The sequence below is a fragment of the Hemicordylus capensis genome, chromosome 3 (genome assembly GCF_027244095.1).
Source record: "Hemicordylus capensis ecotype Gifberg chromosome 3, rHemCap1.1.pri, whole genome shotgun sequence".
NCBI lineage: Eukaryota > Metazoa > Chordata > Lepidosauria > Squamata > Cordylidae > Hemicordylus > Hemicordylus capensis.
The window spans coordinates 102,772,068-102,796,347 of NC_069659.1; the positions used below are offsets into that span (position 1 = coordinate 102,772,068).

At 45.2% G+C, this 24,280-nt stretch overlaps 1 protein-coding gene across 3 annotated transcripts in view; it reads left to right on the plus strand.

Moving 5' to 3' along the window:
• CFAP47 (cilia and flagella associated protein 47) overlaps positions 1 to 24,280 on the plus strand; it is a 503,999-nt gene that overhangs the window by 233,004 nt on the left and 246,715 nt on the right. For all 3 annotated transcript variants that reach the window (XM_053311021.1, XM_053311022.1, XM_053311023.1), the window contains one exon: positions 5,433 to 5,659. In XM_053311021.1, the coding sequence (XP_053166996.1) occupies positions 5,433 to 5,659 (227 nt within the window). The remainder of the gene's footprint in view (positions 1 to 5,432; positions 5,660 to 24,280) is intronic.

The following is a 24,280-nucleotide window of genomic DNA, read 5'->3' on the forward strand; positions in this document are numbered from 1 at the left end:
GTAAAACAAAAACCTTAATCCCTTTTAACATGTTTTAGACATCTACTTTTAAGTCATAGTTTGCAAACCAGTTAGCTCAAACCTGTATTTTGCTGCTGTGTGACAGTAGAAATGGGAACTATTGTTGTCAACTTGTTTTGGACAGTCTCCTCTGCCTTGAGAATCTGTCTGACATAAAGAAATCTAGCAGTAGATGAACCTTTTCCCTCTTTACCTGTATGCTGGGTAAAGCTTCATTTCCTGTGTTTGTTTGTCATAGTGTTTGTTTGTCATAACCCACATAGCCTTACCTTGCACCTCTTCAATGCCAGGTTGGTCCAAAATAAGCCTGAACTCATCCATTATTTGATTATGGATGAAGGGGCTGTCCTGGTACCGGGACTTGGTTTGAGGAGGCTAGTGGTCCAGTCTGGTCCCAGCTTATCCCTCCAGGATATTATGTAGAAGAGCAGGTGAGGGGACGTGGGAGTGGAGGTGGATTGGCTGCGGTCTATAAGGATAACATCTCCCTTACCAGGGTCCCTGTTAGGGTATCAGACCATATTGAATGTGTGTACTTACGTTTGGAGACCAGGGATAGATTGGGACTTCTGTTGGTGTACCAATCACCCTGCTGCCCAAAGGAATCGCTTACTGAGCACACAGACTTGGTTTCTGAACATGCGTTGGAGTCTCACAGACTTTTGTTACTGGGGGACTTCAGTGTTCATTTTGAGACCAATTTGTCTGGGGTTGCTCAGGAGTTCATAGCAGCCATGACAACTATGGGCCTATCACAAGCGGTCTCTGGATCGACTCATATTGTAGGTCACACACTTGATTTGGTCTTTTACTCTGATCAGGGTGATGTTCCATGGGCGGGGACTCCTGTGATTTCCCCATTGTCATGGACGGACCATCATCTGGTTAAGGTTGGACTTACAACCATTTCCCACCTCCGCAGGGGCAATGGGCCTATTAGAATGGTCTGCCTGAAGAGGTTACTGGATCCAGTAGGATTCCAACAAGGATTGGAGGGATTCAGTGTTGGCTTTGCCAGTGATCCTGCTGATGCCCTGGTTGAGAATTGGAATAACTTGCTCACCAGGGCTGTAGACACGATTGCTCCTAAGAGTCCCCTTCGACCCGCTTCAAAATTGGCCCCTTGGTATAGGAAAGATCTACGGGGGCTGAAGCAGCAAGGTAGGTGACTGGAGCGCAAGTGGAGAAAGGTTTGACTCGAATCTGGCAGATTACGACATAGAGCACATTTAAAGATCTATGCTCAGGCAATACGTGCGGCAAAGAAGTGGTTCTTTTCTGCCCATATTGCCTCTGTGAGTTCACATCCAGCAGAGTTTTTCAGGGTTGTGAGGGGATTAGTATCTGCCCCCAACTCCCTTGAACCAGAATTTAGAGTAATCAGATTTGGATCGAGATCCATCGATGCCCATAAGAACGGGTTCTGCGCCTGCGCAGGAGCCATGCGGTAGCCATGCCTGAGCTAGTCGAAGCACCAGGCCACACCTCCAAGCAGAGCGTGCTATTTAAGGCATGCCCGTGGTGCGAAGTCCCTCAGTTCTTTTACGACCACCTTTGCGTTTGGACCTTTGGTCTGCCGCCTAGTTAGTCGGAAAGTTCCTCTGACCTAGTGAGTTCTATTGCTTGATTTTTTTGGTTTTTTGACTCGGATTGGTTGCTGGAATACGATGTAATTTCCAGAGCAAATGGCACCAATTTAAGATCTATGCACCTTCGAAGGGGTTTCTGCCCAAGAAGGCTACAATAAAGGAGGTCCTAAGATACCTCACAACTCTGAAAAGCAAAGGGCTGGCCAATGTCTCATTGAAAGTACACCTTGCCGCCCTGTCATCATATCACCTTGGGTTTAATGGAAAGACTCTTTTTTCTCAACCATTAAATAAGCTTTCTTGAAAAGGCTTTCTCATGTTTGGCCTCTGGTCAAGACACCTGTAGAACCATGGAGCTTGTCCTTGATCCTGTCAACTTTCACCCATGATCCCTTTGAACCTATGGTGTCCTCTTCAATGAAGCTCGTTTCTTGGAAAATGGCCTTCTTAATTGCTATATCCACAGCCAGACGCGTGAGCGAGTTGATAGCCCTACATATAGATTCTCTGTACACCATCTTTTACCCAGATAAAGTTCGTATGCGCCTGGATCCCACCTTTCTACCAAAAGTAGTAACCAGTTTTCACTTGAACCAGGACATCATTCTCCCTGCTTTCTTCAGGGACCCAGCTACTACCCTCGAATGCACACTCCATGCCATGGACATTCGTTGGGCACTCCTACACTATATGTCATGAACGAAAGACTATTGAAAGACTAACGCCTATTTGTATCATACAAGGGCACAGCCAAGGGCGAACCCATCTCCCGTCAAAGGTTGTTAAGATGGTTGGCGGAACTGATACTGTTGACTTACAAACTTCAGCACAAGATGCCACTGGAAGCTATACGAATCCACTCCATCAGGGCCCACACTTCCTCGGTGGCACACCTGTCCTGAGTTCCCTTTTAGGATATCTGCAAAGCAGCTACTTGGTCTTCAGGGTCTCCCTTTGTGAAACACTATGCCATAGATGTCCGTTATGCTGCAGAGGCCACCTTTGGGAGGAGCGTTTTGAAGCGGGTGTTGCAATAGCTACTACTGCTCCCATCTTCCTTATGGAGCTTGCTAAACACCCATTCTTATGGGCATCAATGGATCTCGATCCAGATAAACAGGTTGCTCACCTGTAACTGATGCTCTGGTAAAGATCCATTGATATCCATAAGACCCTTCCATCTTCCCCTCAGCAGTGGTGCTATCTCTATGGCTATACAGGTGTGCAGCCCTGGCCCTTGGCATAACCTCTTTTCATTAATGAACTCGCTAACATTCCTGGATGGTCATCCTCCACAGTGGTTGTCCAAGAACTGAGGGACTTCGCGCCACGGGCATGCCTTAAATAGCACGCTCTGCGTGGAGGCGTGGCCTGGCACTTCGACTAGCTCAGGCATGGCTACCGTATGGCTCCTGCGCAGGCACAGAATCCATTCTTATGGATATCGATGGAGCTCTACCAGATCATTAATTACAGGTGAACAACCTGTTTTTACCCGCTGCGATCTGTTTAAAGAGTTTTTCCGCAGATAAAATATCTCGGATTCTAACTTGGAGACTCCACAATTAATTTGATGTCTGAACTGGAAGTGTCCAACAACTCCTCTTATATGATTCGATTGGCTCGGTTTCAGTTTGTGACTCCTGATGATGTGGACAAGCTGCTTCACGTGATGAGGCCTACCACTTGTTCTCTTGACACTTGTCCAACAAGGCTTATTTATTTATTTTATTTTATTTTATTTATTTTTACATTTTATATCCCGCTCTTCCTCCAAGGAGCCCAGAGCGGTGTACTACATACTTGAGTTTCTCCTCACAACAACCCTGTGAAGTAGGTTAGGCTGAGAGAAAATTGTTCTATGATTTTTCTATCTAGCAGAGAGGTTGTTGTAGACAGCCTGGTAGAAATCATAAATGCTTCTCTGAGGGAGGGCAGAATGCCTTCTTGTTTTAAGGAGGCAATTATTAGACCTCTTCTAAAGAAGCCTGCATTAGGTCCCTCAGAGTTGAGCAATTATAGGCCTGTTTCCAATCTCCCATGGCTGGGCAAGGTAATTGAGAGGGTGGTGGCCTCTCACCTCCAGGTGGTCTTGGAGGAAACTGATTATCTAGACCCATTTCAAACTGGTTTTCGGGTGGGCTATGGGGTGGAGACTACCTTGGTCGGCCTGATGGATGATCTCCATTCGGGTTCGACAGAGGAAGTGTGATTCTGTTGGTCCTATTGGATCTCTCGGCGGCTTTCGATACTATCGACCATAGAATCCTTCTGGAGCGTCTGAGGGGGTTGGGGGTGGGAGGCAGTGCTTTGTAGTGGTTCTATCAGACAGATTCCAGATACTGTCAATTGGAGATTGTTGCTCTTCGAAATCTGAGCTTAGGTATGGTGTCCCTCAAGGCTCCATACTCTCTCCAATGCTTTTTAACATCTACATGAAACCACTGGGAGAGATCATCAGGGGATTTGGAGCCAGGTGTTACCAGTATGCTGATGACACCCAGATCTACTTTTCCATCTCAACTTCTTCAGGAGATGGCATATCGTCCCTAAATGCCTGCCTGGAAGCAGTAATGGGCTGGATAATAAACTGAAGCTGAATCCAGATAAGATGGAGGTACTTATTGTGCGGGATCAGAACTCTAGAGACGATTTTGTTCTACCTGTTCTCATACTTCCCCCAAAGGAACAGGTTCGCAGTCTGGAAGTTCTTCTGGATCCACACCTCTCCCTGGTTTTTCAGGTTGAGGCGGTGGCCAGGGGTGCTTTCTATCAGCTTCGGCTGATAGGCCAGCTGCGCCCGTTTCTTGAGATCAATGACCTCAAAACAGTGGTACATTTGTTGGTAATTTCCAGACTTGACTTCTGTAATGTGCTCTATGTGTTGCTGCCTTTGTACGTAGTCCGGAAACTTCAGTTGGTTCAGAATGCGGCAGCCAGGTTGGTCTCTGGGTCATCTCGGAGAGACCACATTGCTCCTTTGCTGATGGAGCTACACTAACTGCCAATAGGTTCCTGGGCAAATGTGATAAATAGTAATACAATACAAAGTGCTAGTTAGTAGTTATTAGCTAACCCTAAACAGGTTAGGCCCTGGGTATTTAAGAGAGCGTCTTCTTCACTATGAGACCCACCGCCCATTGAGGTCATTTGAGGAAGTCTGTCTTCAGTGACCACCAACTCGTGTGGTGGCTACACAGAGACGGGCCTTCTTGGTTGCTGCCCTGAGATCGTGGAATGCACTCCCTACTAAGAAACGGTCCTTTCCATCTCTGGCAATTAAAACAACAACAACATCTGAAACCCCATCTTTTCACGCAAGCTTTCTCAGCTTTTTAAAATTTGTTGGTTTTAATTTTGTGGTTTTAAAATTGTTGAATTGTTTTAACTTTTTATATGTGCTTTGTTTTATATTAACTGCCCAGAGATGAAAGTTTGGGCGGATATAAATTTGACAAATAAATAAATAAATAAATAAATAAATATTAAAGGCACAAGAACCCAGCGAGGAGATACAATTACAGCCCTAATCTTTGGGCATTACAAAGGCGTATCTTATCTTCTTTCTCTAGCAATGGTGCTACTGCAAATTTAGTATCTGCATACTGCAGCTATGCTATAAAAGAGCACTTTACTTGGGAGGTGTCAGTGCTGGTCTTTGCATGACATCCTATTGACTGCTGGAATGACATTGCTTATCCAGCAACAGAGCAATGCAGGATAAAATCTGTGACATGGTTTAGTCATTCAATAAGTATTTATTTTGTGTTGTGTTGCTCCAAAGGTATAAAAGCATCTGACAAGTGATTTTGTTTATTACAGGTCAGAGTGAAATGCAGCCAGTGCTTTGCCTGAAATGTTGTCTTACTAGTATTCTTGAAGAAAAGCTGAAGGTCCCCTTGGTCAATGAAGCCAGAGAGAAGGCTCTGGCTATTGCAGCACAGCAGCAGATGTCTGCTTTGGAGTATGAGCGAAGAAAGGTCACTGGAACGCTTGAGAGCAGCAGTGTTCGAGTTGCTGTCGCAGCTTTAGGGCTATCAAGAGTTGAGGTAAAAACATTATTGATTGGGAATGTGTTTTTAATTTGAATTCTTTTTCTTTCATTAAATTTAAAAATGATGGTGAAGCAAGTTTTTTATTACATACCTTACAATCTGAGAAGCACTTTTTCATCAATGCATTTTCTGAGTAAAAGGTAAAGTGTGCCATCAAGTCGATTTCGACTCCTGGCGCCCACAGAGCCCTGTGGTTTTCTTTGGTAGAATACAGGAGGGGTTTACCATTGCCTCCTCATGCAAAGTATGAGCTGATGCCTTCAGCATCTTCCTGTATTGCTGCTGCTCAATATAGTACCAGCGGGGATTTGAACTGGCAACCTTCTGCTTGTTAGTGAAGCATTTCCCCGCTGTGCCACTTATGGCGACATTTTCTGAGTACTAAGGGACAAAATGATGTGTGATGTTAAATGCATCAATGAATAGTTACAGGCTTAAGTTTACTTGGGAATAGTGTTAATGGAACTGCTCCGGAGTGACTGGCGAACACCCCTAATTGTGTTTGGGTTTGTGCGGGGGAATTGGCAAACTAGAATGGAGCAGTGCAAAGTCCTAGTCTCAGAGAAACAAATTGTCAGAGAGTAGGTTGAGATTCATGAATATAATCACGAATACAATTCTGTAAGCCCTTTATGGAAGGGTTTAGGGGCACAGTGGAAAAAGAGTTGATTAAAGTGATATTATTACTAAAATATGTCACAGAGATTAACCAGGTAGCTTGCAAAGAGGCAATTTAGCTTGGTGTCTGAATTAGATGAACTCCAGGCTGGTGAGATGAAGAAGGCCTTAGAGAAACAGCTTTTTGGGTTTAGGAAAGAACAGGGATGGGGGAAGCCCAGGGGTGGGGGCAAAGTGGTTATTATACTACCTTGCACTTTCCTTTTAGTGGCAATTGGACCCATATGGCTCATATGCAACCAAAGGACCTCTTTCCTCAGGAGCGGGCCAGGTGGCAGCAACAGAGAACTGAACGGTGTTTGGGGGTTAGCAGTCAAGTAAATTCAAAAGTGGTCTGGTCTCGTGGAGCCAGCCTCTTGTAGCAGTGCGGTTTGTTGTGCAGATCAGGCCAGTGAAGAAGGCTGATCCAAAAGCTGAGAGTGGAAATGGCTCAGAGAGCAAGACATGGCCTGATGTTATGGCGAGTGTCAGTTCAATCGCTTAAACAGTGGGTGGCTCCAAGCTGGAGAGACCAAAGGAAACACATTAGTTCATGAAACTAGGGCTAGTTATAGCCCAAAAAGTTCCCTGGGGCATAATGCTGACTGCTCCTCCTGCATGAGGAAGGGAATTCCTGTGGCTCTCCAAAGAATCCATTGTCTCTGCTGGTTGTGCTAGAGTAAGCACAATAGCGTGAAAAGGTCAAAAGCAACCTGTATGCAAATGAACATGCATAGGCTTATCTTTCAGGTTGAAATGACCCAGTAAACGGATCAGTTTTTCTTAGTAGCGCATCTCCTGAATTTCTGTGGCCACTATCCTCTTTTGTTGGGAAGGGAAGCAGCGTTCACAGTGCCTTATCTGCTTTCCTGCTGAGATGATTAGTTTAGTTTGTTAGAGGCAACCAAAGAGGGGGTGTAGCAGGGTGAGTCTGTGGGCAGAGAAACCTTGAAGTTGACTTGGAAGCTAACTTATGTCTGCTTAGACATTCCCAATAGAGGGAAAGGTGCAAGGCTCAGGGGTGTATCTAGTGTAGAGCAGGCAGGGCACGTGCCCTGGGCACCAGTTGAAGGGGAGCGCCATTTTTAAAAATTAAAATTTTTTTAAAATGGCCACCAAAAACAAAATGGCCACTGTGCATGCTCAAATGGGCTCTATGAGGCCCTAGGCCATGCCAGGCCTCACAGAGGCCATTTGAGCATGCATGACAGCCATTTTGTTTTCAGCGGCCTATATATATATATATATATATATATATATATATATATATATATATATATAAAAATAAATAAAAATGACCACCACACATGCTCAAATGGTCCCTGCAAAGCCCTAGAGGCCAGTGAGGGGATGGGGGACCTTTGCAGACCCACCCCACAGCCTTTAGGAAGCCCCGGAACGAGCTACAGGTATTTTTAAAATTTAGTATAATATAAGTCACTGTACACATATTCAGTTTGGCACCATGTACAGAGAATCAGGGCTTGTGAATAAAGAGCTGAAGCTTATGAGCTAGGATTGTATTCATTTGCTCTTACTTTGCTTCTTATGATAAGTGAGTTAAATGTGATGTCTTAATAATATGGCTATTAATGGTGAGTTTGTCTTTGAATCAGTGTGAAATCCTTAGTATTATGGCCCACTGGGAGTTCATTGCTCTCTTTCTCTCATTTTAACTGTCTTTCTGAAAGACTAGAATATATTCCAAGCAGTGACACAGTTTACTCTGCATATCCTTTAATTATTTTCAGAGTATCTGGGAAAAGTCAAATTCTCCATTTATTTTTAAAACTTATGTAATAGTGATGCTACAGTGCATAGTAGAGAATTAGACATTAGTTTTCCAAGTACACCTCCACATAGTATTTGGATATTTCATGAGCCCCAGCATACTGAAATTTGTAGTTTTCCAGCACTTTTTGGTCTGGCTACGTCCACAGCTAAATAGCTTTTGAAATATTAAAAGATTAACAAGCTTGACTTGTATTTTTGAGCTGATATTATGGTAAAGTTATCTGAAAGATGGGTGTCAGATGTTTGGACAGGGGGCGCAATTTCAGTGCTTGCCCTAGGCGCTATTTTCCCTAGATACGCCTCTGTCAAGGCTAATCCCCTTTCAATTTGCATGATAGCTGGTGAATCTGGGGATGATTGTCTCACTGCCTGCTAAGCATCTTTTCCCCATGTACCAACAAATGGTGAGCCCACAATTCCGTGAGGCTCTAAGCATGTTGAGAGTGGGAACTACAAGCTTGTAGTCCCAGACATGAGCAGAGAGGCTTCTGGGAGCCCATAGGAAGGTCATGCTGGCAACAATAGCAGGTGTGCAGGTCTGAGCATTGGATCTGAGCCGAAGCACAGAGTATTTCATTTTTTAACCTACATGCCAGAAATCTTTTTTCACTATAGCAAATGGCATTTTTTGAGATTAAATAGCTGCTAGGGGGTGTGGTTTTCAGTAGGAATACAGCATAGAAGTAAAAGGTTAAATACCCCCATCTCCATACTGCAGTTTCAGTCTAAATCACGACTCTCTCTACTCACAATAAACCTATTGCTGCTACTCACAATAAACCTAAGCCTGTAACTATGTGCTGATGCATTTAGTATCATGTGTAGCTTGCCTTTAATTCTTAATAGCGTAATGCTCCATTCTGTTTTAAAATTGCCAAAAACAAAAGCTTGCTTTTCAGGGTCATTCTCTTACATGTCAGTAAGCATCCCAGCTGTGCTGTTTGCTCCCTATCTGAGGATCACTTGCTTGAAGCGATGTGTCGGCTGCAGAAGGGAAGGGAGGAGGGTGAAGACCAGCATTCTCTCATTAAGAGAGCTGTGACACCCTATTGATTGTGGCAGAAACTCCCATTCACACTCAACATGAGAATGTGAAACAAATAATCTCCATCAGAGGAAGAATGAAAAGCAGCATCTCTCTCTCCTGCTTCCTTCAGCCATCTTGACAGGCTCAGCAGCCAAGGAAATACTATTCAAACATTTGGTGTGTGTGTGTGTGTGTGTGTGTGTGTGTGTGTGTGTAAAATCTGCCCCGCCAACACATCTCTATAGGGATACATGAGTTGAAGATTTGCAACAGAAGGGGTACACTTTAAAAAAAAAAGATTTGGAACCCCTGCTGAACCAAGAAAAATGGTGTCAAGTTGATTAATGAACCCCAATTGAGGAACTTCATGTTTGAGCTGCCTTCTGGACTCGCTCCTTAAGCTGATCAGTCTTGATAACTGTTGTGTTGTATTCCTAATCTCTTGAATGTGAATGGGAGACTGGGAACATGTTGCAGGGTTTCGAGTTCTTCTAACTCTTCTGTGCAAGTTCTTACCTTCCTGCCAGTATAGTGTTACGTCTACATCAACACTAATCATAAAGCTGATGATCTGTTTTCCACCCACATGGAAAGGAGAGCATTACCATACTTTCACAACCATTCAGACATCTGAGGAAGCAGGATGTATGTTACGCCGGACGTATAGGGCAGATGTATAGGGAGGATACAGCTTGTAATCTTCCCACATAGTTAGAGCCACCACACATACGTTTACCAGGGTACCACATGATTAGTGATGATGTGTTTACTCTCTTAGTAGAGAGTTTTTGTCCAACAACCATGTTCTGCCAACAAATATGTTCACATCAAAGTTCATTAATCTCTCATCTAGTTATGTACTGGAATGTTCACAAAATAGTTTTGTATTTCATGATCATAGATCCCTGAGCAATTTTTGTGAGTTGCTTTAATGTGTTCATACTTTTCTATTCAACACTACATATAGCTCTTTCTTGCACAATCCATAGCTTAACTCTGTGGTTTGAACTTTCAGCTTAGCTACTACTAATAGCAATATTAAATAAGAAAATTATTTGTTTATTTATTTATTTAGTGCATTTTTATACTGCCCTAACCCAAGGTCTCAGGGTGGTTCACAACAAATAAACACAAAACATTAAAGTCAATTAAATATTAAAAACAGCTTAAAACAAATCAATAAATAATCCAGAAGTTACAAAGTTACAAAGTTAAAAAGCTAAAAGGCCTGGGTAAAAAGATAAGTCTTTAGAGACTTTTTAAGAGCTGCTAGAGATGGGGAGACTCTTATTCTCACGGGAAGCGCATTCCAAAGTCTTGGGGCAACAACAGAGAAGGCCCGTCCCTGGGTGGCCACCAGACGACATGAAGGTAGCCACAGACGAGCCTCCCCTGATGTACGCAGTGGACGATGGGGATCATTCAGAAGAAGACACTCTCTTAAGTACCGTGGGCCTAAGCTGTTCAGGGCTTTATAGGTTATAACCAGCACTTTGTATTTTGCCCCGAAACTTATTGGCAGCCAGTGCAACTCCTGTAATATAGGAGTAATATGGTCTCTTCAAGATGACCTGGAGACCAACCTGGCTGCCGCATTTTGTACTAATTGCAGTTTCCAGACTACGTACAAAGGCAGCCCCACATAGAGTGCATTGCAGTAATCAAGTCTGGAGGTTACCAACAAGTGTACTACTGTTTTGAAATCATGAACCTCAAGAAATGGATGCAGCTGGCATATCAACCGAAGCTGATAGAAAGCGCTTCTGGCCACTGCCTCAACCTGGGGAACCAGGAAAGGTGTGGATCCAGAAGCACTCTCAAACTGCGTACCTGTTCCTTCTGAGGAAGTGTGACCCCATCTAGAACAGGTTGATCAATATCGCTTCCTGAGTGACAACCCCACACAATAAGTACCTCTGTCTTGTCTGGATTCAGTCTCAGTTTGTTATCCCTCATCCATCCCATTACTGCTTCCAAGCAGGCATTCAGGGAGGATATGCCTTCTCCCAATGATGTTGACATGGACAAATAGATTTGGGTGTCATCAGCATACTGATAACACCCAGCACCAAATCTCCGGATGATCTCTCCCAACAGTTTCATGTAGATATTAAAAAGCATTGGAGACAGTAGGGAGCCCTGAGGGATCCCATATAAAAGCTCAGATTTTGAAGAGCAACAGTCTCCAAGCGACACCATCTGGGATCTGCCAGAAAGGTAGGAGCGGAACCACTGCATAGCAGTGCCTCCCGCCCCCAACTCCCTCAGACGTTCCAGAAGGATACTATGGTCGATAGTATCGAAAGCTGCCGAAAGATCCAAAAGGACCAGCAGAGTCACACTTCCTCTGTCAAGTCCCAGTTGGAGATCATCCATCAGGCCGACCAAGGCAGTCTCCACCCCATAGCCCATCTGAAAACCAGTTTGAAATGGGTCTAGAAAGTCAGTTTCCTCCAAGACCGCCTGGAGCTGAGAGGCCACCACCCTCTCAATCACCTTGCCCAACCATGGGAGGTTTGGAGACAGGCTTGTTGTTACTAAACTCCGAGGGGTCCAAGGCAGGCTTCTTTATAACAGGTCTAATAATTGCCTCCTTTAAACAAGGAGGCATCCTGCCCTCTCTCAGAGAGGTATTTATAATTGCCACCAGGCTTTCCACAACAACCCCCTTGCCAGATAGTATAAGCTACATTGGGCAAGGATCAAGCAGACAGGTGGTAGGACGCACCATTCCAAGCAGCTTGTCCACATCCTCAGGAGTTACAAACTGAAATTGATCCCGTCTAACCACACAAGAGAATTTGCTGGATACCTCTGCATTTGACACTGCAATAATTGTGGAGTCTAAATCTAGATCTAGATCGACTCAAATGCGAGAGACTTTGTCCACAAAAAACTCATTAAAAGCATCACAGCGGGCAACTGATGGTTCCAAATTTGAATTCAGGGGATCAGGGGGCCCTACTAGCCCCCTCACAACCCTGAATAGCTCCAGTTGATGAGAGCCTGCAGAAGCAATACGGGCAGAAAAGAAACACTTATTTGCTGCACGTATAGCCAAAGCATAGATCTTTAAATCTATGCCAGTCACTTCTCTCTCAGCCACCGCTCTGGGCTCCTTGGAGGAAAGATGCAAATGAAATAAATAAATAAATGTATGTGCTCTGTGTCACAGTCTGTCGGATTCGAGTCGAGTCTTCCTCCATTTGCACTCCAGTTGTCTACCTTGACGCTTCAGCTCCCGCAGATCTTCCGTATACCAAGGAGCCATTTTTGAAGCAGGTCGGAGAGGATGCTTAGGAGCGATCATGTCTATTGCCCTGGTGAGCTGATTATTCCAATTCTCCACCAGGGCATCAACTGGATCGCCGGCAGGGCCAACATTAAATCTTTCCAAGGCTTCTTGTAATCCAATTGGATCCAATAACCTTTTTGGATGTACCATTCTAATAGGTCCCTCATCCCTGCAGAGGTGGGACGCAACTGTGAGTCCAACCTTAAGCAGATGGTGGTCTGTCCATGACAATGGGGAAATCACAGGAGTCCCCACCCACGGAACACTACCCTGATCAGAATGAAAGATCAGATCAAGAGTATGACCAGCAACATGTGTTGGTCCAGAGACCACTTGGGATAGGCCCATAGTTGTCATGGCTGCTATGAACTCCTGAGCTGCACCAGACAACCTGTTCCCGAAGTGGATATTGAAGTCCCCCAGCACCATAAGCCTGGGGGACTCCAGTGCCAAACCCGAGACCAAGTCCGCGACCAAGTCTGTGAGCTCAGTTAGGTTCTCTGATGGGCAGCGGGGTGATTGGTACACCAACAGAAGTCCCAATCTATCCCTGGCCCCCAAACGTACGTACACACATTCAATATGATCAAACACTCTGATAGGGATCCTGGTAAGGGAAATATTATCCTTAAAGACCACAGCTATCCCATCTCCCCACCCACACTCCCTTACTTGCTCCTCTACAGAGTACCCGGGAGGGAAAAGCTGGGCCCAAACTGGCCCCCCCGCCACCCCCAACCAAGTCTCTGTGATACACACCAGGTCAGCCCCTTCATTCCTGATCAAATCATGGATTATTTCAGATTTGTTTTGGACTGACCTGGCGTTACAAAGGAGCAAGGCAAGGTCCTGTGGGTTGTTGGCACTGCTCCCCAAGGTCAAAGAGCTGGCAGGGCAGCCGGAAGGGGAAACAGTTATTAAGTTTCTGATTTCCCTTCCCCTGCAACGGCCTGCTGACCTGCCAACGTAACTTCTTCTATTCCCCACCACCAGCTGCACCAAGACCAGTGGACACACCTTCCCATCTCCCCATCTCCGGACAGACTCCAAAACAATCAAAACAAATCTTACCCAAGCCTTATCTTAGCCACCCCCCCTCTAAAAATGATGAAGGGGGGGGGCAGCCCTCTTTAAAGCCAACAACAAGATATAGTGGAAATAAGTAAAGTTAGCTAACTAAATAAAATGTAGGATCAGCTCTGAAAAGATTTTCAAATTACATTAATCGAGTTGTTTCAAAGCACACCTTTATTCTTGAGATGAATAAAGGAAACTAGAGTTTAATTGGGAACCTAGAGTTTAATAGGTTTTAATTGTTTATATCTTTTTGTAAACTGCCTTGAGATTTAATAATCTGCAATATATAAATGTACTGAATGAATTAATGAAAAAGGTTTGGAGTGGTTTTTCTTTCTTTCTGTTTTTTTAAACACCCTGCTACTAGGGATGTGCACAAAACCAGTTCACCCGGTTCGGTTCGAATTTGAACCAGGTTGGAACCGGGAGGGAGAGGTTCAGTTTTGGTTTGCTCGAACCCCCTGGTTCGATTCGATTTCAAACTGGTTCAAACCTCCAAAAGTGGGTGGGTTAGTAGTTGGCACCAATGGGTGCCTACCACCCAACCCCCAAAGCAATCGGACAATCGTATGATTTTCATGAATATTTGAAATATTTCTAATTATTTTTCTCATAGGGTACAATGGGACTCGAACCAGCCCATTATCCCCCTTGGGAACTACCACCCACCACACTCTGCTCTTGGCCACTCCTTTCGCCCAACGCAGGGGCGGCTCATGAACTCATCTCCGGGGCGGGGGGCTTCTTTAACTGTAAACTGAGCCGGTGCTCTGTGCTGCCCAGCAGCCCCCACGGCGGGGAATCGCCTCCGCCACTCACCTGGCCGCTAGTGGGGGCTCACCTCAGTGGGAGGCAGGTGAGTGGCAGAGGTGATTCCCTACCTCAGGGGCTGCTGGGCGGCACGGAGCAACGTCTCCATTTACAGTTAAAGAAGCCGCCTGCCGCTCCCCCAAGAGATGCATTCACGAGCCATGCCAGCCCCAACGTGAAGCGATACATTTGCTGGAATCCTCATTATTCCCTATGAGGAATTTAAAAATACTTTAAAAATTCACCAATAATCGGAGGAGTATCCAATAGCCTTGGAGTTTGGTGGGTGGTAGGCAGGGGCGTATCTAGGGGTAGGGCAGGCAGGGCACGTGCCCCGGGCGCCACTTGAAGGGGGCGCCATTTCTCTAAAATTAAAAAAAAATAAAATGGCTGCTGAAAACAAAATGGCCACTGCGCATGCTCAAATGGCCTCTGTGAGGCCCTAGGCCATTTTTTTAAAAAATATTTTTTAAAAATGGCCACCGCACATGCTGAAATGGTCCCTGCGAGGCCCTATTGGCCAGAGAGGGGAGGGGAAACCTTTGCAGACCCCCCCACAGCCTTTAGGAAACCCCCTGAAGGGGCTACAGGTAAAAAATTAATATAATATAAGTCACTGTACACATATTCAGTTTGGCACTATGTACAGAGAATCAGATGGGTGTCAGATGTTTGGACAGGGGGTGCAATTTCAGTGCTTGCCCTAGGCACTATCTTCCCTAGATACGCCTCTGGTGGTAGGCACCCCTTATGCCACCCCAATTTTTGCCCCTAGGTGCTCCACAATAGGGGATAATGGGCTGGTTCGAGTCCCATTATACCCTATGAGAAAAATAATTAAAAATATTTCAAATAGTCATAAAAAATCGTAGGAGTGTCCGATTGCTTCGGAGTTCGGGTGATAGTTGGCACCCATGGGTGGTCCGCAATAGGGAATATGGGGCTCGTTCGAGTCCCATTATACCCAATGAGAATCCCCCCAAATGTGTCCAATCGTTTTGGGGGTTGGGTGGTAGGTACCCATGGGTGCCAACTACCACCCCCCCAGATGTTTTTGTACTACAACTTCATAATCCATCACCATAGTGGTCAGTAGCCAGGGATTATGGGAGTTGTAGACCAACATCTGCAGGAGGGCCAATGTTGAACAGGCCTGGTCTAGGCATTGCACAAAAGCTTGTGCAATGGAATCCCAAGTATCATGACTGGGAAAGATCTATGCCTGAGATCTTACAGAGGTATTTACAGCTATATTAGATAATACTGGGCAAGAACGGACCAATGATCTAACTTAGTATAGGCAGTTTTGTATGCTTATTTGACCGCTGTCAGCAGGCTTGTGAATAGCCAGTCCAGGAAGTTTATTTTAAAACACAGTGAAAACCAGTTCCCATCTTCTATGAAAGTTTAGTCTTGGAAGGAGTCTGATTAAAACCCAGTGCTCTAGGTGCTACACATTTGGGGATATGAACAAAAGCAGGAAATCCCTTTGACTGGCTTCCATAAGGTACTTAAGCTAGCCAATTGATGCATGCTGGTTGCTGGCAAAACTTGACTTTAAAAAATCCATAGCAATAAAGTACAGATATTAATATGCTTGATCTACAGGACATTACTATTCTTCTGTCACAAAGAATATGCCTCTTTCCTTACTTTCTTAACTTTATTTTTACATTTAATAAAATGTTTCTTTTACATTTAAAATGAAAATAGCTTAATCTTCATACATTGCAACTGAGCTCCCCTAATAGCACCCAGGAACAGATACTGTAGAATATTTAGTGATCAATTACATGGCTCTTGAAGACTCTTTTCCCTGTGTGTATAGACTGCACAGACTCAGTTTGCAACTATTTTGTATTTATTTGTGTTTTGCCTTTAAAGAATTTGAATGCAAATTAAGTAGACAAGCAGTATAATTCCATAGAGTACAGTGAGCTTATGTTAGGGATGAAACAACTGGCTGCATACTTAATGTTCCTATTCTTCTTCTTTATGTCTGGTATGCATGAGATTTCTCTGCATCTGAACTTACTATTGATTCAAAATAGAGTGTTTTATAATACTTATGGTGAAGCACAATGAAAGTCCTAATGTGAGCTGAAATCTCAGGAGATTGGTAACCCATATGGCAGTTTCACACAACCTGCCAGAAAGTAAGATGGAGGGAACTGGAGGTACTCCCAGCAGGCATTTTGTGTGAAGCTGCCAAAGTCCAATTCCTAAGCCCTCCACCTAACTTCAAATTTGGGATACAGAAGTTGGGTGAATGTCCTGTGGCTGGCTCAGAAACTAGACTTTCACTGGTTGCATGACATGCCTGGTGGGAGTGCATGATCCCTTAGGAACCTCTGGTTCCTTCCACCTTACTTTCTGGAGGATGTTTGAATTATTTCTGGTGTACGATCAATTGAATCCATTAGAATGGGTTCTGCGCCTGCACTGAAGCCTGTCGGTGTGGAATACCACAGCTCCTCTCAGCGCTTGCATCCCGCCCCACGTGGCTATTTAAGGTGGGAGAAAGCATGAGCACTTCAGTTCCTTGGCAACTGCCGTGGTGATCGGTTCGTTGGTCACTATGGCTCTTCATTTTGGTTCCTTTTTCTATGGGCTGAGAGAGAGAGAGAGAGTGAGAGATTTATCGGCTACTTTGACCTTTGGACGTTTAAAACAATGTTTTTGTGTATTTTGTGGATAAAACGAGTTGAAAGATCAGACTGATATTTTTATTTTGAACAACGGAATGCGGACAATGCCAATGGATGACCCTAAACATTTGGAGAAAAAGGCAGATTAAAAAAGTTCAAGAGTTGCTCTAACTGGAAAGTTAAGCTACCCTTGCAAGGTGGCCATGACTTGTGTTTGCTGTGCCTGGGGGAAGCCCACACTTTCACGTTTAAAGTTTGCCAGTGCTTTTCAAAACAGACGTGACGTAAGCAGAAGCTCAGTCTGAGGGCTGCACTGTGTGACAATGTGTTCAGTTCCCCTGGTCTGTCTAAGGAGGGAACTCGCTCTACTTCTAAAAGAAACAGCTCAAAGGCTGAGTCATCATCCCAATCTAAATCTTTGACACCTATATTTAAGTCCCCAAAGACCCCGAGCGGCATGGAGACAAGATGGCGGACGCGTTGGAGCCTGCCAAGAAGAAGAAGTTGGTATCAAAGGCTACTTCGTCACTGACTGGCACAAGAAGTTGTGTTTGTGTCGAAAGTGAAGCTGTGACTACCGCTTTGACTACTGAAAGATTGACACTGAAGCAGCCAGCCTTGCCATAAGTATTGATGTCGAAAGATCCTTCCTTGGCATTGGCAAGTGCTAACCTCGTGCACTCTTCAACATCGAGGGAACCTGTGGTGACATCTCGACACTCTTTGACATTGACACAAGTTTTGCCCGCTTTACCCCTTTTGACACCGAGACCATTGACGTCGAGACTGCTATGCTCTCCAGCACCTTGGTTGGCACCGATAAAGAGGATGGTCTCCTTGGCCCCATCACTGATGCCATTGAAATCCCTTTGGACACCGAAGGCGATACAGTTGGCCTTGACACTGAACAACCTGGTGTTTATAGTTACACCTCAATGCTGAACACCAGTTATTTTCAAGATTGAAGCAGATGTTTCGCCCGAGGTTGAGTGCTTTGGATCACAACACGGCATAATCCTTGTTTTTTATGTCAGACTCTAATGCTACCATCCCTTCGACTTTTAGGGGTTTTCCACCTTTGGAAGAGCTGGAAACGAGTTCCATGCCTCCAGATACTGCCATTTCAACGTTAACTTCAAAATCAACCAGTGCCCTATGCATTAGCAGCTGCACAGTTGGCCACGTCAACAAGCTGGCACACCTGCAGATTCTCTCACTGTGCTTTGCCTGCTGTACAATCAAATATCTTCAGTCAGTCTTCTCCAGGATTGGTGTATGACTATGATGAAAACAGGTCATGGAGGTCTGCTTGGTTCCAGAAACAAGATCCTCTGTCCAGAGTCTACTCTCAAGCTCTTCCATTGCTCATGCTGGCTGAGGGGATATGCCCCCGCTTCTCACATCAAGCAAAGATGACAGCAGCTGCCATCATGCAGACCCTGGCAAAATCTCCTCCCTCACCGAAACCTTTGCTGGTTGCAAAACAGACCAAAACCAGGGAGAAGCAAGTTTTATCTGCAGCTATCAAAACCAGACCCTTGGGAGCCTGTGATCCTTAGGCCTCCTACACTTCTCCCATGGGAGCATTAGCCACATTCCTCCCCAGCACCTGCTAGTGAGAGTCACCATGGTTCTTCTGATTTTGAATCGGACATGGAAACTACTGACCCTGACCCATCACCTGATGTGGTGACACCTTCGCACTGAGGAAATGAAGGTTTATCTTGTCCAATTCAAGGAGATGGCTACTGCACTGGGTCTTGATCTAAAATCTCAGTTTTCTACGATTGATGACCCAGTATACAATTTAATGGCAAAGTCCTTGTTCTCACAGCCTGTCACCTTGCCTCTCTTACTAATGACTTCCAAGGCAGCTGAATGTGCTTGGGAAATTCCACGCACGTCTCCTCCAACCTCTAAAAGACTAGAAGGCCTATACATAGTGCAAAAACAGGATAACACCTACCTCTTGAAACATCCTGTACCAAACTCCCTTGTTATAGACTGCACTACTTCTTCAAGGTTGGGTAGGCGTGTCAGAAGATAAAGAGGGAAGGAAGTTAAATGTGCTTGGCAGAAAGATATATTCAACAGCTTGCTTCTCGGTTACAATAGCCAACTTTTCAACCTGCATGGTTAAGTATAATTATTGCCTTTGGGACACCTTAGGACAGGATTTGGACTCTCTCTCACTAGTGATGTGCACGGACCGGTCTGGAGGCCATTTTACAGGCCTCCAGACCAGTCCAATCTTGGGGCGGTTCAGCGGTTTGAACGCTGGGGTGGGGGTTCCTTTAAGAGCTGGGGGAGGGTGTACTTACCCTTCTCACCGCTTTCCCCCTGCTGGCGTGCATTTTTTTGGTAAGCATTTGAGGCGGCAGGTGATGTGCTCACGGGCAAAAGGCTTTCTGAAGCCTTTTGCTTTCGAGAGGGGGAAGAGGTGGCAGGGAGGTATCCTGCCGCCCCAAATGCTTACCAAAAAACCACACGTCAGGGGGGGGGGAAGTGATGGGGGGTGAGTAACCCTCTCCCCACCCTTAAAGGAACCCCCACCCCAGTGCCGGACTGCAGCTCCGCGGTTCCATGGACATCCCTATCTCTCACTAGAAGAGTTCAAGACACGCTTTAAGATGACTCTGAAAAAGTCTACAGAGTTGAGTCAACAGCAATTAAGTACCATGAAAGACCTAGCGGAATGCAAATCTAGAGACATGAGTGCATCTATTACTTTGAGATGCCATGCTTGGCTGCGTTCAGCAGCTTTGCAAGTAGACATGAAAGACAAAATTGAAGGCCTCCCATTCGATGGGAAAGATTTGTTCTTGGAACAAACGAATGCTACAATGGAGTACCTTAAAAAAAAAAAAAATCAAAGTTCACAGCACAGACATTTACTTGGAATTCTTCCTCCTATGTAGCCAAATCTAAGCCTTACAACCATCCACATTCCAGCTATAGACAACAGGACCTCAGGGATTTTAAGAAATCCTGCCAACCATAGCATAAGAAACACTATCCACCAAAAAACAATAACATCCAGGGCCAGTGTAATAAACAGGTGGAGGCCCAGAAGCTGAGCCTTTGAGGTCAGCAACAGCCCACCACACCATTTGCCAACAAGGGACTCAATGCTAACATCAGCCTACCCCAACACCCATAGTGCTGAGTATGACTGCCTGCAACATCTTTCAGGCACAAACATCACCACCACCAACTACATCAGATCGGCAAGCCATGTCCAAGCATGGCACCACATATCATCAGATCGATGGGTGTTGAAGATCATCTCTTCAGGCTACGCTATAGAGTTCAAGGCACAACCAATTTTCAGAGGACTATATTTTACGAAAGTGACTCCTGCCCTACAAAGGGAGGTGCAGGAGCTGTTGGGCAAGAAAGCAATTGCCCCAGTGCTATGGGTGAAGAGGCAGGAAGGGTTCTACTCCCGCTACTTTCAACTCCCCAAAAGGGATGGTGGAATTCAGCCAGTAATGGATCTGAGACATCTGAACAAGTTCGTCCATGTGAAGAAGTTTTGCATGATGTTATTGCAAGACATCCTGCCATCAGGAGCAGTGGTTTGCAATGTTAGACCTATGGGATGCTTATTTTCACATGGGAATCAGGTCTGCTTACCAGAAATATCAAAGCTTCATGGTGGGGACCTCAATTTACCAATATTAGGTACTGCTGTTTGGCCTCTGCGCTGCCCCCCTTGTTTTCACAGAGTAAATGGCAGTGGTGGAGATGCACCTCCGGAACAAAGGAGCTGGCGATTTACCCATAACTAGATGACTGGCTCCTGGCATCAAAAGACACAGAAGGGTTACTTTCTCAGATAGCAATAGCAATAGCAATAGCACTTACATTTATATACCGCTTTATAGCCGGAGCTCTCTAAGCGGTTTACAATGATTTAGCATATTGCCCTCCAACATTCTGGGTACAGAATACAGTACTTATTGCACCTTCTCCAGGACTTTGGGATAGAGGTCAACTGGAAGAAATCTCACCTAAACCCTGTGGCGTCGACTACATAGGGGCTGTTCTGGATACCCAGACGAGAAGAGGCTTCTTACCAAAAGCAAGGTTCCAGGCCATAGTGGATCTTGTACACCAGTTTCAATCCAGTCCAGTGTAGCATGCAAGACAGATTCAATGCCTCCTCGGTCTGGGCTCATTGTTGGCCTTCAAGGAAGCCCTAAAGACTTATTTGTTCGACCTGGTATTCCAAGGTTTTTAAATTGTGTTTAAGAATTTTAAATTGGTTTTAACTGGCTCTGAACTGTGTTAGATTTGTTTATATATTGTTTTAACCTGTTTGTTTTAAATGCTGTTTGTTGTAGTATTTTACCTGTTGTGCACCACCCAGAGCCTTTGGAGGGGGTGGTATAGAGGTGTAATTAAACAAAGAAATATATAATGGTCTCCTTGAAGATGACAGTTCGGCATACGTGCCTGAAAATGAGAAGATTGCAGTTGTGGTTTATATCCATCTTCCATCTGAATGTAGACAGCCCGCAGAAGCAGTTAGTTATTCCACAGCAAATCTGCAGTCATTGGGTTGGTGGACTCATGCAGAGAATCTGCTGCAAGGAGTCCTGTTTCAACTGAAGTCTCCTTCTGTATGGGTGATGATGGATTCCTCACTGATGGGCTGGGGGAGGGGGGGTCATTGCAGTGGCAGTGTGGCCCAGGGACAGTGGAGTCTCCAACAAAGACATTTCCACATAAATTTCTTGGAACTCTTGGCAGTATTTCAGGCCATGAAGGCCTTTCTACCAATGCTTAGAGGGAGAACTGTGTAGTTATAATTGGACAACGCAACAGTGATTGCCTACCTAAACAGACAAGAGGGGACGGTGTCCAGGTCTCTGTGCCATCTTTGTTGAGAGTACAAATATGGCACTGGTCCATCAGAAACAGCACCACTCCTTTGGCCATTTACATAAAGGGGATGGAGAACGTCCTTGCGAATGGTCTGAGTTGGTCGTTTACCAGGGAAGAGTGGCACGAGCGGGAACTGAACAACAAGTACTTGCTTCCAATTTTTAGAGCTTGGGGTTTCCCAAAAATAGTCTTGTTCGACAGTTCTCAATGCCACATGCAAAAGGTTCTGCTCAAGGGCAGGCCACAACCCACAGTCATTGCAGGACACATTCCAGATGGACTGGTCTCAGCTGTTGTACAACTATTGTACATGTATCCTCCTTTACCACTTGTAGGGACAGTGGTGGCGCGTCTTCTGGCCTGTCAAGCCACATGCATTCTGAGTACTTCATGGTGGCCTTGGCAACCATGGTTTCCGCACTTACTCAAACTGTCCAATCACACATACAGAAGGCTTCCTCAGCACCAAGATCTTCTGTCACGAGAAAATAGTCAAGTACTACACCCAGAGATGTCCAATCTACAGCTAAAAGCATGGAAGATAGGCTTCTAGATAAAACCTTCCTCAACCAGAGGAAGCCTTCCACTAGGAGAAACTATGCTAGTAAATGTAAGAGGCTCACTTGCTATGTAGCCTCAAATGGCTTTCATCCTCTGAAAGCTACTGTCTACCAGCTCCAGCTGTACCTAGCCACACTAAAGATCTCCCTGCTTTCTAATGTCTCCATAAAGGTTCACTTAGCAGCGATCTCAGCTAGACACCTGGGATGGGATGGAAAGACAGTATTTTCTCACCCCTGGCTCTCTGAAGGGTCTCACCAATCTGTATCCTTTGGTTAGTCAGCCACTGGATCAGTGGAGTATATCTTTGGTCCTTTCAGCTCTGATCGACACGCCCTTTGAGCCCCTGCTTACAGCTAACCTGAAGCTGGTTTCTCTGAAGGCTGCCTTCTCAGTGTCAAATACAACTGCATGCAGGGTGAGTGAACTTACAGTCCTGAGGATGGATGTGCCTTATGCATACTTCTACCCAGATAAGATGTTGCTACGTCCTGACATTACTTTCCTACCTAAGGTTTGTGACAGATTTTCACATAAACCAAGACATCGTGCTTCCTTCCTTGTTCAGCATTCCGAGCATGGTTCTTGAAAAGGCCCTGCATTCCCTGGATGTCTGAAGGGCTCTTCTATTCTATCTGTCAAGAACAAAGATGATCAGAAAGACAAAGAAGTTGTTCATATCCTACAAAGGAGGGTCTCTGGGTCAGGCCTTTTCGAGGCAGAGGCTATCCCACTGGCTAGTAGAGCTAATCCTATCGATATATAAGTTACAAAAAGTTCAGCTGCCTAAGTCCATCAAGGCACATTCAACTAGAGCTTACGGTGCCTCAGTGGCTCATTTATCTGGCATATTATTTTGGGACATATGTAGGGTTGCAACCTGGTCCTCAGAACCGCCCTTCGTAAAGCACTATTCCATTGACGTGTGTTCTGAAGCAGAGGTGAATTTTGGGAGAGGTGTTCTTAAAAGGGTGTTAAAGTGACACTAAACACCCATTCTAATGGATTCAGCAGATCACGCCCCAGATAAACGGGTTGCTCATCTGTAACTGATGATCTGGTAGTGATCTGTAGACATCCATTAGACCAGTGATTCTCAAACTTGGGTCCTCAGGAGTTATTGGACTTCAACTCCCATAATCCCCAACCAAAGGCCACTGAGGCTGGGGATTATGGGAGTTGAAGTCCAATAACACCTGAGGACCCAAGTTTGAGAATCCCTGCATTAGACCCTCCCAAACCTCCACTCTGCAGTAGTTCTCAAGTCTTCTATGAAGAGCTCAGGGCATAGCTATAATTGAGCGGATGGTTTCAAAGAACCCGGGCCTCCAAGCTCCTGAGGGGTCCCACAACTCCATTTTTTCCTCCCTATTTTCTTCATTATCTTCTTCACTCTGACGGGCCACCAGGGAGAGGGGCAAACACGGGCCCCCACTCCCCTAGTTATGCCCCTGGTAGACCTCACCTATTGCTCCAAAGGCATTTGATTGCTCCAGTGGTCTCCAAGGCACTGAAGTGCTGGTGCTTCTTCCCACCTTAAATAGCCATGTGGTCACATGGGGCAGGGCGCAAGGGCTGAGAGGAGCTGTGGTACTCCACACCAGTGGGCTTCAGTGCAGGCGCAGAACCCGTTTTAATGTATGTCAATGGATCACTACCAGAACATCAGTTACAGGTGAGCAACCTGTTGTTCCTTGCACTTTATTTTCTGGTGGTTGAATTATCTCCCCACCCCGCTTAAGATGTCTCCCTCAAATCTATCACTTTTGTGAACTGAATGCATTTTCTTTCCCTGTTAGACTTCCCTTAATCTTCTCCCTTTCCTGCTTCCCGCTGGAAACATTCTTTTACCATTT